The sequence below is a fragment of the Urocampus carinirostris genome, chromosome 13 (genome assembly GCF_059441175.1).
Source record: "Urocampus carinirostris isolate Australia breed hairy pipefish chromosome 13, RoL_Ucar_1.0, whole genome shotgun sequence".
Taxonomy (NCBI): Eukaryota; Metazoa; Chordata; class Actinopteri; order Syngnathiformes; family Syngnathidae; genus Urocampus; species Urocampus carinirostris.
This window is the reverse complement of record NC_142361.1, coordinates 28,967,664-28,984,324: the sequence shown is the minus strand read 5'-3', so window position 1 is coordinate 28,984,324 and position 16,661 is coordinate 28,967,664. Positions and strand designations below refer to the sequence as shown.

General features: G+C 38.1%; 1 protein-coding gene across 11 annotated transcripts in view; it reads right to left on the bottom strand.

The window, feature by feature from the left end:
- Nucleotides 1–16,661, bottom strand: part of LOC148354263 (calcium-activated potassium channel subunit alpha-1a) — a 268,595-nt gene that overhangs the window by 9,137 nt on the left and 242,797 nt on the right. For 6 of the 11 annotated variants that reach the window (XM_088351068.1, XM_088351070.1, XM_088351063.1 and 3 more), the window contains 6 exons: nt 16,233–16,346; nt 11,771–11,854; nt 8,815–8,945; nt 4,248–4,442; nt 4,044–4,162; nt 2,150–2,374 (listed from right to left, as the gene is read on the bottom strand). In XM_088351068.1, coding sequence (XP_088207194.1) covers nt 2,150–2,374; nt 4,044–4,162; nt 4,248–4,442; nt 8,815–8,945; nt 11,771–11,854; nt 16,233–16,346 — 868 coding nt within the window. The remainder of the gene's footprint in view (nt 1–2,149; nt 2,375–4,043; nt 4,163–4,247; nt 4,443–8,814; nt 8,946–11,770; nt 11,855–16,232; nt 16,347–16,661) is intronic. The other 5 variants (XM_088351065.1, XM_088351067.1, XM_088351071.1 and 2 more) reach the window with 1 other exon arrangement.

Here is a 16,661-nt window from a genome sequence, read left to right as displayed (position 1 = left end):
TTGGGGGTAGTGGGGATTAACAATGGAACTGACCTTATTTATCAAAGAATGAACATTTATTTATTATCATTATTTTTTGTAACTTTTTTTTCTTATTTAATCAATACTTAAATAGACATGCACATTTGTATATGTATGAATCAATACATAGATAAATTATAGATAAGTCTTGTGAGCTAAACCACTTATTTAAGATTCGTCGTTCTAACAAAAATCCCGACTTTATGATCATTAATATTTATTTTCAGTGTGGCACTCATCTCCAACCAAATGTCAATTTCAGGGAAATGAGACATACTTAACATTTAGGTCAAATTCTTATCTCCTAGAACAAAAACAGGAAGTATTGCCTGCTGACATGCAGTGAAGCACCGGCAACAACAAAAATGTCAAACAGAGTACATGGCGGATGACATTCAATAGCAACTACTTCTACGACTGCTTGGAAATGTGTACAAATATGTAATCCCAGCAAAGTGACTTTCAATGGGAGTTAAAATACGTGTTCATTTACAAGTTCTATCGGTCCACAAATCTCGAAATTTCTATTTACATCTCCTACAAGAAAAATGTTTTTAAAAAGATGCATTGCACTACGAATTTTGTAAGTATAGGTTCCCTTAAGTAGTGCTAACATGAATTATTCTATACTATTCATTTCAAAAGTAATTTTAAAATATGTCTTTACTCTCAAAATAATAATCTTGTCTTCTTGTTTTATAGTACTTTAAAAAAATAGGTATATTATAGAAAAATACGAAAAATAATACTTAAAATAAGCAAAATAGTAAATGGCAGATTACAAAACAGCGGTTCTCTCGAGTGGCACAAAAAATAATTACTCAATGCCATTACTTATACCTATTTTTAAATTAGTTTTATATTAGAAATAATAATATTCATTGTATGTATGTTTATGTATTTTTTTCTCATTTAATACATTTAAACAAATGTAAAAGTATAAGGTAAAACAAGATAAATAATCCTTGATTAGTAGGAATGGGACAATTTAGCTAATCAACTAATATAGTGAATGCATATTTGAAACAAGACAAATATTTTACTTCGAAAGGTTATAATTATTTTTTTTTAATTATCTTTAATTTTAAAACACTTTTTGGATAATTATTACATTTTGGGGGACTAATTAGGGCAAACGGAACTAGTACGCTGATGAGGTCCAAACTTGAAAATTGATTATAATTGCAAAAATTTGGATTGCAGGGAATAAAATATCTTTTGCAAAAAAAGTTCATGTTTATTTGTCTAAGTGGACGAAATTCCTATTCAAGACAAGACAACAAATTAGGGATGCACTGAATTTTCAGCATTGAAATGTTTTGTTCCCAAATTGAAGTGCATTTTTTGCTGAATGAAAAAGTAAAAACCGAAAAAGGTTTGCCTGAAAGAATAGTGAGGTGAGCCATGTGAAGCCGGCAATCAATCGGGGCCGAATTTATGCATGACACGGCTTTTTATTTTTTTCCCACAATAAGGAAAAACATGTACTGTAGTATGTAGTCAAAACGGGAGCTCTGCCAAGCCTATGCGAATAGGACATTTTTTTTTAAGTTTTAACATCCCTTCGCTCTCATGATTTTGGCAGCCGGTAGCCGAACTTTGTCTAATGTTTACATGCTGACACTTACAAAATTAACTATTTACAGTTGAGTTGTCTTGATCCATAATTATGTACTTTATTCGTTATATTCAGTCCATCCCTCCCCAAAGTCATTTGGCTGACATCTATTTTGGTTTTCCAGTTTCAGCCAAAAGTTTTTAAAAAATTAATCAGCTTTTGGTTTGCGCCCTAGATGTTCATTTCGGTGCATCCCTACAACAAATACACAGCAGGCATTCACAGGTTAAGTCATTTTTTAGGCTCCTTGCCAATTGCAGATTGACAAACATGAAATTGTCAATCGTTTTGTGTTGATTCAGCCGTTTGTTTACACAATCTAGTGAAGTAATGTCATGTTATGATGACAGAGTGAAGATGATAATGAAAGAAAAGCATAAGCAAGGAAGCAGAACATGACACGTAATAAAACTCACGACACTCACACACAAACACACTAAGAAGAGTGTACGAAAAGAAGTAGAAAACATTGAGCTGGCATGCACGGGTTATGGATTCACGAGCACGTACTTCTGTTTTTCACGGGCTTCCCTGGTTTTGCTGCTGCGGTTCTGCCGGTTGGAGGCTTGGACGGAGTGGACGGACGAGCTCTTCTTGCTGGAGGAATGAGAAGAGTGGGACGAATGCGACAAGCTAGTCCGGGATTGGCCGGCGTTATGGTCGAACTGCATCAGGCAGAAGATCAAGTCCGTGGGCACAAGCTCAAACTCGTACGGCGGGTTGGTGATCACGTATCTGTAGGTAGGACATGTTGCACGGTCTTACTAGGCTGTTGTTGAAAGACAATTGGGACATGTGAACCGATAACAGGTTACCTACTAATTCCCATGGCCCTCAATTGTAAAAGTTGAAATGAAAGATACACTGCAAAATGTATAACGTATATAAGTTATCAAGCAGACCCCCTAAAACTGCTTAATATAGCCACATACCCAAAACATTTATTAAACATGTCCTCCAAAACATTAATTACCTAAATGTGTAGATACTAAATTGTTATATACATGAGACAATTATTTTAGCTTTAAGCAGCGATTCGATACCAGACACTCTTATGCACTAGTTTCGTATTTCACAATAATTTCTTCGGCTCGATTTTTGTCGTCGCTGTTTTTCACTTTTCCTTAGGACTAACTTCTTTGGGACCCAGTATTATCGGTAAAAAAAGGCGGGAGATCACAATAAAATTAGATGTGGTCCCTCTCAAACACAATCAGTACGGCGAAAATTGACAAAAAATAAGATATCAAGCAAGGGGAGCATGAGAGTTTTTGTCAATGAGTGTCTATGCCTGTGTTCTGCCCTCTTGTGTTCATTTAGTTTTATGCGCATATAAGCCGACGAACTGATTATAATATTGTAATTTATAGTTCGGCTTATATGCGAGCATCTAGGGAATATTTTACTCCCAGTGGTGGACGATTGTGGTCATTTTTTCCTGTTATTTTGTTTCTACATTTTGTACGATGTTTTTTCCCCCCCAACTAATTATTTGTTTACTGTATTTAAAAGCAAGCAAATAAAAACAAGCAAAATAATTGTCTATTTTTTTTTTTTGTAGCTGTAGTGTAGTGTGGCTTTTACTATTTTTGTCTTGTTATTTTTGAGCAGGTAAAATAGGAAAAATGTACATGAAATTATCAAAATGATCTACCGTGGCAGATTATTTTAAACATTTTTTAAATTGAGAAAAATAAAATAACTGATTAAATTGCCAAATTATAATTTTTTTCTTTTTCTTTTGCCAAACATAGTTCTTACAATCCAACAAAAAAGACAAAACATAAAATAAAATTGAGTAGATAAATCTGCCAACAAAACCGGAACATTTATTCTAAAACGTGAATATTTAGTATTATTCTTCCCTAACTTTTTATCCTTTTCTGTAAAAACATTTTATTAAATTAAGAAGAAAATATCTAATTATTTAAAAAGATTTCAAAATAATGAAAATGATGTTTAAAATAAAAAACAATATAAGAAAAATAACATGTGAAAGGAGCCAAATAATCTAAAACCAGAATATTTGAACTGCATGAATATTTAGTATTTTGTGTCGATAAAACTTGATCCTTTTCTTTTAATTGCACATTCTTGTCAAACAGATATTAGTTTTTCTTTAAAAAAATAAAAATAAAATAATGTATTGTTAGAATAATATTTTACATCGAAAAAGGACTTTACTCGTTTGGTTATATTTGTTTATCTTACATTTTTTAAACTGTATTTGCACGGAGTGCAAAAATAAATATTTGCCTCTAAAAAACAATGCTGACTATGTATCCTCAAGGATGTGAACACTTGAAAGAACTTCTCAATGTCCATATTGATGTGGTGCACAGGGAATATCTGGTATTATTTTTGTACCATTTAATTTTAATGGACGCTCCCAAAGTATTTTTACCGTTTTGTACACTGGCTAGGCGAACCCAGATGAGCGTCCCTCAATCTGTAGATCCCGAAGCACAGCATGTTGTAGGTCTTCAGTGCTTTGCAGAACAAGTCCCCGTAGCAACCGCCGTCCTGGTGAAAAACCACATGAAACGACAGCACGTTTACCACAAAAAAGCGACCGTATTTCGGTAAAAGCCAAAAGACGTCATCTCACCCCCAAATCGGCGAAGGGCCCGTCGTAGAGAGCCAACTGGGCCACACGACACCTGTCTCGGTTAGCTAGCGTTTGGGGTGTGCTGTAGCCCCCACGGAGAGCGTTTTCCTCTGCTAGAAGCCCTTCCAGCTCCGGCGTGGCTCCACCCGTTACTAAGGTCCTGATCAGTGTCAGGATGTTGTCGTTGAAGTACGTCTGCGTACAAGAGAGTAACAAAGATGTCATGAAGTGTTTGTTGTTTGACAATAAACTACCTGGATGCTTCCAAAAACCTTTTAACCCTGAGGCATGTCAAACTTATATGGTCCGTTGAATGAGTTTATCCTGCCTGCCATAAATATCTGAGTAACAGTCATTTCTGTCAAAAGTTAAGCTTTTTGAAATAAATGCAAACTAAATGCTCCATCCGGCCGCTAGAGGGCAGTAAATGATATCTATCTATCTATCTATCCATCTATCCATCTATCCATCTATCCATCTATCCATCCATCCTGGTCACATCACTGACCGAGAGCAAAACAAACACATACACAAAAACAAAGAAAAATAAATAAAGTTAGCAAAAAACAAACAAATTTGGCCATGGCCAACCCAAACGCCCAAACACCCAAACAAGTTAAGCACCTCGGCACCCAATTTGGTCATGCTTTCGTCCTTCCAGATGAAATGGGACACAAGAAAGCGACCATGTCACTCGGGTCAGGGTAACACAACACACTCTTCTGTTCAACAGCAGGGCCCAACAGCTTTTACTGGTTTACCCTTGCCGTATCATGGAGTGAAAGTGAGAGAGTGATAGAGTGTGAGAGTGAGAGAGAGAGAAAGAGAGAGAGAGACACCAAAAACACAAATGTCCTTCTCCACCCAACAACCCGGAACGCCAAATGCAGAAATACCCACGCAAAGTGGTTAAAAAGTAATTAATGAATGACCAATTAAATACAATTATGACAAGACACAATCTAACCATGCAAGGAAATAATTATTTTTCAACTTTTTTAAAAGAAATGTACTATACATTTTCAACATGTTACCTAGTGTTTAACTATATTTGTGTACTGTAATGCTAAATGTAATTCACCCTGGTCATCCTGAAAGGGGGATTACCACTTGTGAGGTCCCTTCTCAAGGTTTCTCTTTTTCCCCACGCTGAGGTTTTGAGTTGTTCCTTGCCCGCATGTTGGTTTAAGATCAGGTAATTGTGTCATTGTAATCCTGTGCAGTCCTTTGAGACATTTTTGTGATTAAGGGCTACATAAATAAATTTGACTTTGACTTGACTTGACGACAATTAAAATAAGATAAATGATCCATAAATGATCAAAACTTGCTACCATTGTTTTGGGGCAAAACCTTGCAGAATAAAATCATTAAGAAGCTGTCAACCCAAGTATGTCCTCTTGATTGCATCACTGCAGTCCAACTCCCTTCACTTCCCGTCTCCCTTCACAAACGCGCGACTTGACGGAGCTCGGCGGGCGTCAGCGTCTCCTGTCCGTCAAACGAATGCCCGTGCTGCTTCGGGCGCTTCCAGAAGACAGTCGGTGTCAGCGGTGGAGAGTGGCAGCTCCTCTGGGCGGGCCCCTGACAGCCCTGCGGAGACTCATGATGGATGAGCACTGTCCATTAGCCGCCTCCACCTCTGACCGCCGCCACGCTACAGCTGATGCCCACTACACACCCTCGGCTTCGTCCTTTAACCCTCTCCAGCCGCCTGGATGAAGCCGTCACGGCAAAATACACTCGGTCGCCAGTGGAGAAAAAAAACTATATCAGGCTTTGGTTATAGCTGCTTCACTGCGGATTTTGAATTGAACTGTCTTTACTGTCATTGATATCAACGTATTGTTCATTGTGGTCAAAAGGGAACACACGGCAAATGTGTGTGTATATTGGGTCGGCGTGTGCAACTGTGATAGGTTGGTGAATGCTGTCAGCCAAACATCCAGTGTGGGCGGGCCATTATGTCAATAGGTCCAGCCAAAACAAACGGCGACAGCTACATTTTAACGTTCGTTACACTGAAAGTAAACGATCAATCAAATCAGGCTCAGAAGAAAGTCAGAAAAGCAAATAAATTATTTCCCTTGGATAGTTATTAGGTCTGGGAAGGGAGGTAGCGTCGGGAGAGAAAGCAATAGCGAGGCTGCTGGTCTAGTAGATTGCTACGGCTAGGCTAACAACTCGCTTAAGCCACCTCTGCCTGGCAAGTTGCAAAGCCAGATCCATTACCAATGAAACGTATGACCTGATGCTACAACCTGTGTGTAACAGCTACATTCGGGATGGTTCCATTTTAATCATCGCAGTTACACGGCTATATCAGAGAAGCGTTGATGCCAGTGTACAGCTAGCCAGTCACTCTCTAAATTGCTTAATTACTCTGAAAAGGATTAGCCCTCCAAATTTGTTGTACTTTTGTGTAATGATAATAAAGACACTTTAGACATTTATTTGTAGATCCATGGCTGTTATTTTGTGTACTTTTAGTCAGTAATGATGGCATCCGGTGGAGTTTGCCCCCGAGAATTTTGCCCCTTGGGGCTTTCATGAAGGGGCGATGTTACTTTGTGGATTTTCACAGGATTACAATGACACAATTACCTGATCTTAAACCAACATGCGGGCAAGGAACAACTCAAACAAACTCATTTACTGCCGTCTAGCAACCGGATGGAGCATTTAGTTTGCATTTAATTTAGCTTTTTATACGAGCAAATCTAGTTCGAAAACCGTCCCAGGGTTTACCACTAGAGACTGCTCGAGATCACTCACCACTTACGACTGCTTACCCCAGCATAAGCTTGTCCATTTTACCCATGCAAACCACGACCAGCAAAAAAGAAATGCGCTGTATAATTTTTGTGTGTGTACGTTCATTTAAAGTTACTTTAACTTTAATTTTGCAGTAAATACTCCACCAATTGCTTCCCTTGTTTATAATTGTAATTCCACCTTACAGCAAGACAGACTAAGTAGAATACTGCTACAATATTCGCGTTTTATGATGACGTTGTCGTCTGCTTGAATCCAACAATTCGGAGCAGAGCCGAAACGGGCAAAAAGGTCTTTTTTAATGTATTCTTTTTATTGTAGAAAAAAAAAACGTTTTTCAACGTACACAACGTGTAAGTTAACAGGTATGCGACCTCTGTGTTTGTTCCTTGCAACACCCCCCTCCCCCGCAGCACGCACTCATATACTCAAATTTTATTTAGCTATTATGATAATATATTGATTTTATTATTGCATTTTTATGTTTAATTTCTATTTGAACATGATTGTAGTGTTCTCCCGAAGATGTGTTTTATGGCTGTTTTGGGTTGACTTGTATGTTTTTTGGAAAGACAGGAACCGACCGATACCTTTTAAATTATTTCATGATTGGGAAAATGTGCCTTTTACACGAGCAATTCAGGCTACGAAGAGATACCTTGGTATGTTTTCTCCATTTGGCTCCTCTCTTTATTTTTACCTGATCTTTGATGTGGCGTTGGCATTGTCAAAAGATAAGAAAAAATGCTGAGGAGGCAGGTTTAAGTGGCGCTACTGTCAACGCCATTACGCTAACTTATTTCATTAAAAGACTTTCGGAGTTGAATTCCAACTCTTCATCTGTGCCAACTGTCTGGCTTTGATGTCAGTGAAACTGGCAGATGTGTCGGATCAATGTAGCACCACCATTTTCCTCACCCGGTCTTCGTGTGAGGACTTAACACTGAAGTTTAAAAAGCATGCTAACTGATTGCTTCTTTTCTAAACAGATATTGGGGTTCTATTATGAATAATTAAACATTATCGAAACACACACAAATACAGACGCTCCCCGATGTACGACCATTCGACGGAAGAGCCGAACATTTTTTCGGGATGTCGAAAAACATCAAGACATCAAGTTAGATTGTGTATTGTTGTGCTTCTTTCCGCCGCTAGTGGCGTATGGTGGGGCTGTGAGAAGTCACCCAGCATCCACCCCGAAAAAGAAATCCGTCTTTGACTTCCAAGTTCGTGTGTAAACATTCTATACTGTATCTTCAGCGCGCTAAAAAACGTTGACATTTTTATTGTTTAATATCACGCTCATCCATTAAATATGTTTGGTGTAAAGTGTAAAGAAGAGGCGAGCCCTTTCATTTGAAATAAAAGTGATAATAAAGAAGCTTGATGCGGATGACAAAATGGTTGGATCGCTTTTTTCGGCCAGTTTTTACCACTGAGGAGGAAGTCAAGGAATTCTTGAAGCTCATCTTCCAAAAGTAAGTTAAACTTAACTTTGTTTATCATTATAGAGCATATTATTTTTTGAAATATTTATTTTGTTAGTATAAAACAGTACAGGTTACTTATACAAGCCTTAAAAATACTTATATAAACCTTAAACATACAAAATATAGCACTGAAGCAACTTCTCAACCTACGGGCATTAAAAATGATAAATTATGTATTTTTGCTTAATATTTAAATCAATATTGTTTTTTAAACGTTAATAAGGACTAAACAATACACACTGTCTCTTTAAGAATGATCACAATAAACAGGAGTTTTCCAAGCAAGAAAAAAGACTCACAGCGCTCATGAGGGAATCGAGGACGCTGACGGCGAAGGCGGTGCCGCAGGCAAACGGTTGCGTCAGGTACAGTTCGGTGTCGGGGTCGTCGTCATCGTCTTGGTCCAAGAACTGAACGTTGGAGTCGTTCACTGCAAAAGCAGTCAAGTTAGCTGGCCATTTACAGGCAGAATCAGCAAGCCAATCAACACGTAGGCAATTATAAGATGGTAGGGATGCACGACAGTTGTCGGACCGATAGTTATCGGACCGAAAACGGTACAATATGACATCACTGTTATCCCTGATACTAAATCACGATTCAACATTCTATCAGCCAACACTACTTGTCAAAAAGATTCTAAGCTTCCCTGTTCCTCAATACAATGCATATTGAAATAATCAGTCTTGACCAAAATTGGAGATGATTTGCTTCTGATGTCCATTGTTGATTAAATCGTTATCAAACTGTAATGACAGAGCATATGATTGGTTGTTTAATAAATAATTGGGTTCTTTGTCAGACCAAGTGCAAGCCGTATTTTGACTCCTGTCTTTTATGTGACTCTTGGGGACAACAGTTGCGCAACTTGTTTGTGTCACCTCTCCACCGCGCCGTAATGTGTTGGGATTTAATTGTATCTTAAACTTTAGTTATTTCTAGGGTTGTTTTTTGTGCATGTACGCCAATATTATTGAGTTTGACAGTTTGGCTGTGATTGGTGATTAAGATTAAAAGCTACAGACCAAGTCTGAAAACGAGTGTCTTAATCACGACACAATGTCCTAAAAATCCTTATAAAGTGTGGTGTACGTATTTTTAATACTTTTGGATGGTCATAAATATAATTTACGCTGTGATGGTCTTCCAGTGCTGTAATTGGCCAAAGTATTGTTTGCTCGATGTAGATTCCCCTCTCGAATTGTAATTTATTTTGGAGTTTTGGACCATTTATAAGTTTTAGAAGTCATGTATTTTCACATAATGAACACCGATAATCGAATTCCTATGCACTCTTGCAATATTATATGAAAGTATTATGGTGCTCATTACAATACCTTGTTATTATAGTTATTACAATTGTTAAGCTCTAATCTCCAACACTATTTTTGGGGGAAATGCATTACAAAGCTGTTTATCTCATCTCATCTCATCAGCCGTACCGCTTATCCTCATTAGGGTCGCGGGGGGGCTGGAGCCCATCCCAACCATCTCCGGGCAGTGGGCAGGGGACACCCTGAACTGGTTGCCAGCCAATCGCAGGGCACACAGGGACAGACAATGCATTCGCTCATTCACACGTAGGGACAATTTGGACCGGCCAATTCACCTGAAATGCATGTTTTTGGAACGTGGGAGGAAACCGGAGTGCCCGGAGGAAACCCACGCAAGCACGGGGAGAACATACAAACTCCGCACAGGAAGTCTGGAGCTGGATTTGAACCCACGACAGGTTCCCATGACATGAACTGTGCCGCACAAGCGCTAACCACTGCGCCGCCGTGCTGCCCCAAAGCTGTTTAATGCTATTGTAATTGTAAACACACGAAAAAAAAAAACTTTTTTTTTTTATGTGTTTTGATTCTAAATGTGCTGGTAAACTAGTAATCCCAAGAGCCAAGAAGAGATCTGCAGTTTCGAGAGCATTCTCTCTTCGGCCCCGGTGCTGTGGAATGCTTTGCCCACTGAGATTCGATATGTAAACTGATTGGAATGGTTTAAATCTGAGCTTAAAACACACTTATATTCTATAGTTTATGAATGAGCAACATCCGTCGCAGCCTGGTCATTCTGAAAGGAGGATTACCTCATCGGTCCCTGCTCAAAATGTTTTCATTTACCTCATGTCGAGATTTTGAGTTTTTCTTTGCCCTCGTGTAGGTTTTAGATCAGGGGATGGTGTAATTATAGTCTGTAGTTTTGCAATAATATGTGGTCTGCGTAGCCCTTTGAGACTCCTTGGGATAAAGGGCTATAGAAATAAACATGAATTGACTTAAAAATATTCGTTGTCGGTATCTGCAAAGGCAGGAATTTATCGGTATCGGTAGAAAAAAAAAGTCGTGCATTCCTATCATATACAGTCATCTATGCAGTTTTGTCATTTATATCAAATATCATATGCAAAATACCACCATTTTTTTCATTTTTAAGTAATATTCATTTCACACAATCTCTCATGCAGGGAGGCATTTCACACCATCAATTAATTCAAAGAAACATTATTTGTCGAGTGTCATAACCATTGAAGAAGTCCACTGTGAATCTTTTATGGCGCTTTTCTTTCGCCAATAGTTTTTTCAGCAGACAGACTTCAACAATGGCCTTTATAAAAGTCCATGCACAGTGATGTCATGCTATTTTTTTGAGCTGATAGATGTTTTTTGTCACATCATCAGTACTAATTTTTACCTGAGCCCTGAAAATGAATTATGATCACATTTGAATAACAACATATAACTGAGAAAAAAAACAGTCATCAGTTTCCTCCCCAGTACAGATTTTCAATACCTGCAATGAATCTCAAAAACAAACATCGCACAAGGAGGCGGCTTGAGCCACCACTTGGTTTTTCTTTGGAAATCATATATCTTTTGCAGGCTCCCTGAGTGCTGGGGGGTGTCAGTCAAAAAGACAAGAGGCTGATGCAAACAGAACCGGGCTGAAAACTAGAACTTTGTGTGTTTTGAGGAGGTGTTGCTATGAAAACAGCCACAAGGACAGAGTGAACATGATCAAAGGCCTCAGTGATGCTCTGCAAACGCAACTGGAGGGCGTGATAACAAAAGAAAAACAACGAAAAAAAATCATTAAAAAGAAAAGGGCGCCAAACAAGACAGTCAATTTCAACCAGAAGGAAAAAATGTGTTCAAAGTGAAGGCATGGGAGCAGCGTGGGCCTTGACTACAGCCAGATAAATCAAGACAAGCTGATGAGGACGGCGGAGCGAAGGGGACGGACGAAGGCTCATCTTACCCAGCTCTGTTATCATTTGTATGTTGGTCCCGCTTTTTTTTTCCTGACTGAGCGAAAGGGACGGCAGCGCTTTGCCCGGCTTATCTAATGGCGACGAGGACGTGCAGAAGAGGAGAGATGGCCAAGTTATTCAAACACTTTTCACAAGAGCACATGAAAAGCAGCTGCTTGTTTTGGGAACGCTAATGGTCGGACGGCGTCCAAACGCAAAGCGGTTTCGGATTTAAGGACTGTTGAGGAGGATAACTCGAGGCCTTGCTTGGTAGAGTTCATTTTGGGAACATATACAGGCAGGCAGGAGTCCCAACTTTTTTGAAGCGTAGAGCTACTTTTTGGTTACTGATAAGCGCAAAGGGAATTGGTCTCTTTCCATCGATATAGCATTTGTATTTTTCTACATCAAGAACGAGCATCATCTTCGCCCCAAGGCAGTTGGGTTCTAAAGTAAAAACTAGCTAACTAACTTTTTTTTCGTCCCAAAATAGCATATTTCTATGCCACAAACTAGCGTATTCTATGCCCAAAACTAGCCTCGTCCTTTTCTTTTTTGCCCCAAAACTAAAAGTGTCCACCTTTGAGGTGAAATTATATTCTTCAGTTCTATTGAAAAAAACTTCTCTTGGGTCAAAAAACTAGCATGAAAGTAGCTTCATCCCTACACTGAAATCTAGTCTTTTTTGTTGTTTTTTAAACACCAAAAGTGAGTGACTTATTTGACACTGGAAATGAGTGTCTTTCTAATAAAAGTAACTATGTCTTCTACATCTGAACCTAGCGTCTTCTCTGCCAGTAATTATAAATAGAATCATTTATAATACTAATTTATAACAATAATAGTAATAATAATGGTAATAATAATTCCCTTCTGTGTCACAAACTAGTCTTGTCTTTTTCTACCCAGTCTTAAAAAAAACAAAGATTGTCTTCCTTTAGGATTAAATTAGATCATAATTTGTATTTTTTTTTAAATTGTCTTTTTCTTCTACGTCAAAAAAACTTAAAACTAACAGAAGCTAGCTTCATTTCTAGAAACAAAACTAGCATTTCCTTTTTTACACCTAAATATAAGGACGTGTTTGATAATGAAATTCAGCATCTTTTTTTGTTTTTTTCTACATTGAAAACTACGCTAGTTTTCTTTACTAGCAAGTAGTTGGGTTTCTTCAGGAGGAAACTAGATTCTTGTGATTTCTCATAATTTCCTTGTATGTCACAAACCAGCGTCTTCTTCTATGCCCAAAAATTACTCTTGTCTTTATCTTCACTAAGAGTCAATCTGCAATCTCAGTGGAAATGTTTGAATCTAGGCTTAAAACACACTTCTATTCTATAGCTTACAAATGACCTATATTTCTTGTTGACCATATCTGTGTATTAATTGTTATTGCAACATCGGTTGCAGCTCAGTCATCCTGGAAGGGGGGTTACCTCATGTGCGGTCCCTTCTCAAGGTTTCTTCATTTCCTCATGTTGAGGTTTTTGAGTTTTTTCTTGCCTTCATGTAGGTTTTAGATCAGGGGGTGGTGTAATAATAGTCTGTAGTCTGTAGAGACCTTTGAGACCTCTTGTGAATAAAGGTTACGCAAATAAACATGACTTGACTTGACTGAGGAGCTAGTATCTTTTGCTGAAAACTAGAGGTGTCTTCCATTGGGCTCAAATTAGATTTTTTTTGGAGGGGGTTGAAAAGTAGCTTCTTCTTTTGTTACACCAAAACTAAAGACATTGTTGACGCTGGTAATTAGCATCTTTCTCAAAAAAAGTAGCTTTGTCTTCTTCTACATAGAGAACCAACCTATTTTTCGCCCAAAATTAACTGAAGTCCTCTAAGGCGAAATTAGCTTCTTCTTTTCATCAAAAAGAAGCATCAGTTTCTTCTTTGCCACAAACTAGTGTCTTATTGTATGCCAAAAACTAGACATTTCGATTTTTCACTCCTAAAACTAGCATATTTTTTTGCCCAAAACAAGAGGTGTCTTCCTCAAGCCTATAATAGATTATTCCATTTCAATAGCATCGTCTTCTTCTACACCAAAAACCAGCATATTCTCTTATACCGAAAACATTCTAGGTCCAAAGTAGCTTAAACGCTACGACAAAAATAGCGCATTATTCTTTTTCATCCAAAAACTAGTGACATCGATGAGGCTGGAAATGAAAAATTTTGTTCTGTTAATCGAAATTTAGCGTCTTCCTTGCCAATGTAGTTTGGTTCTCATAAGTCAAAACTAGCTTCTTTTTCGTCAAAAATAGCATATTTTTCTTATAGCGTCTTCTTCCATCCCTAAAACCAGCATTTGCCATGCGGAGAACTTCTGCTGTCCTCTTCTAAAGGCAAGGTAGGAAATTATTTTTCAACGATGTATCCGCCTCCTACAGAAGCCCCCAAAAATGCTGCATATATGAAATTTGAAAAAAAGTATTACACTTGTTTTATACTTGCATGAAAACCGTACAAAGTTGTCATTACTCAGCGGTCTGTCGTGGAACTAAGCCACTACTGCAAGAGTACCTGATAAAGAGTACCTCTCTAATTAAAGGATGTTTCAGGGCCTCCCGTTTTCCTGAGGGGGGCCCTATGTTTCAAGTCTGTGGGCGATGCTGACACGGCTGGAACAACGCCGGGGCCATCAAAACGGAAGAAGGTAATGGCCGGCCCGGTTACAAGAAACATTAGGTGCAGCTCCTTTTTCTTGCAGGCCTTCTCTTAGCCTGCTCTCATGCTCCATTGCTCTCTAATTGGGTCAGGGGAGACAGAGCAGGCGGTCTCTGGTGCTTCACGAGACCCCTCAGAGATCTGAAAGTTTCATGAGTCCCCAGCACCGTTGGGAATACAGCCACTGCCATTGTTATTAATAAATGGACTCATTTTGCAACCAAGGCAGTTTTCGCCCCCCTTTTCGCTCTTTTTTTTCTACCCCTCCTTTTCCCTTTCCCTACCGAGTTGGTCTTGTGCATTAGTGGACAAATTGCGGAGGATGTGGCGACACTCCTTTTAAAAATATGTGTCTCAATCATTTATGCTCGAGTACGTTCAAATTAACAATTGGCACTTATGGATTTTTGTGTTGTGCAAAGAAAACCACAGAAATTCACTTTGATCTACATTGAAACTTTTGGAAAAAGAATAAGATCTTTAACTGCAAGAAAGGAATATCTCACTCCATTGGCAGGAAACTTTTTTTTTAAGTTTTCAAGCTATGATGATACGACGGTACTTAAACTACTCTGAATTTTTTAAAAAAATCGGTACTCAACCAGAAAATAAGGGTAATTTTAGCTCCGGTATCTAAATGAGGGAGGGTTTTTCTTCCGTATCATGTTTGTTTTATATCTGGGTTGTGTTAAGTTGAAAATAAAAGCTTAGTTTAAGTTTTATTACAGAATATTCTGGGCAAAAAGTTTCATGAGAGCAGTCGGAATAGCAGACTATTTCTTTTTATATTAAAAGGGTGGTCCCAGGGTAAAAGCGAACTAAGAGAATGGAATTTTCAACTGGAAAAATTGGTTCTAACAGGGAATGATATGATGAGCCCAAGCCTTATCTCACTACAAAATAATACACAATTTAAAAAATGGAGTAGCCTTATGATTGCATCTGGATGTCATACAAAATATGGGAACTCAGTAAAACGTGAACACAGCTAAACTCGTGGCCAAGTCAGATGAGTGTCAATCGTAGCTAATCCAGCCCAAACAGGTAGCATCATTTATCATTTATTGGCGTTTAGGAACAAGTTTTGTTGCTAATTTGGGACACGTAGGACCAAATGAAAATAAAAAATAAAAAATTAAGCATTCGATTACTGATCCAAACGGATAATGGTCGAGTACTGTATAATAGTATTACTGTATTCTAACCATTTTGTTAAACCGTAAAATAAGTAATCTTGTCCACTACATGGTTAATTGTTTTCTGGATTTTATGGACCTTTTAGTCATTTTTGAAGAAAAGTTTTATTAAAATTATTTTAAAAAATAACAATAATCTAAGGTGCCAATAAAGATAATTTTGCACATTTTAAGGATATTTAATTACAATTATTTCAAGAAACAACGTGAAAAATCTACTCAAAATGAACAAAGTATTCTGCCAATGGAGTAAGAATTTAGTTTTTGGAGAGTATGTTGGATCACTAGGGATGGAAAAACACGGCAGTTAAGCAGAAAATGGAACGTAGGTACATGTGTGTTCAATAGATTGAGGTTAAGTATTAAAATAACAGATATTTAATTGAAAAAAATACATGCATTTATACAAACAGTACAAAATGTCCCCATCCAATGAAAAGCCCATCACTCAAAATATTCATGCTGTCATTTTTATTAAAAACACAACAGTAAGTTCATTCGCCGTGTTTCAAATAAAAAGAAGAAAATACTCATGAAAATTAGGCATAGGCACTTTTTGTTGGACGGAGACAATTTTGGTGAGGATTGGCAAAGGCCGGCGAGGTTTTACCTAATTCTGTGATGATGGGGATGTTGGATCCAGTGGTGACGGAAGCCTGGCGCACGAAGCCATGTACTGGGCTGCTGTCTGGAGATGACCTGTCCATTCCAGGAGGCGTGAAACCTGCACGCAACACCAAATTAGTTTGAAGTCCAATAAAGAAAACTTACTCTGCAAAAAGAAAATTGATTCCTACTCTCATGACAGTAAAAAATGCTTACCTTATATACTCACTTATAAGCTAAATTTAGAACTATAAAATACAAAATTGACATCATGGGGTCCTCTTATATGAGCAACACAAAGGGCCATAAGACAAGCAAATTCAATCGTCGCCATACTGATTGTGTTTGAGACGGACCACATCTCATTTTATTGTGATTTAGTTTGTTTTGCTGCCTTATTCGCGCAAGAAGGATAGTGATAAGGGAAGGAAAA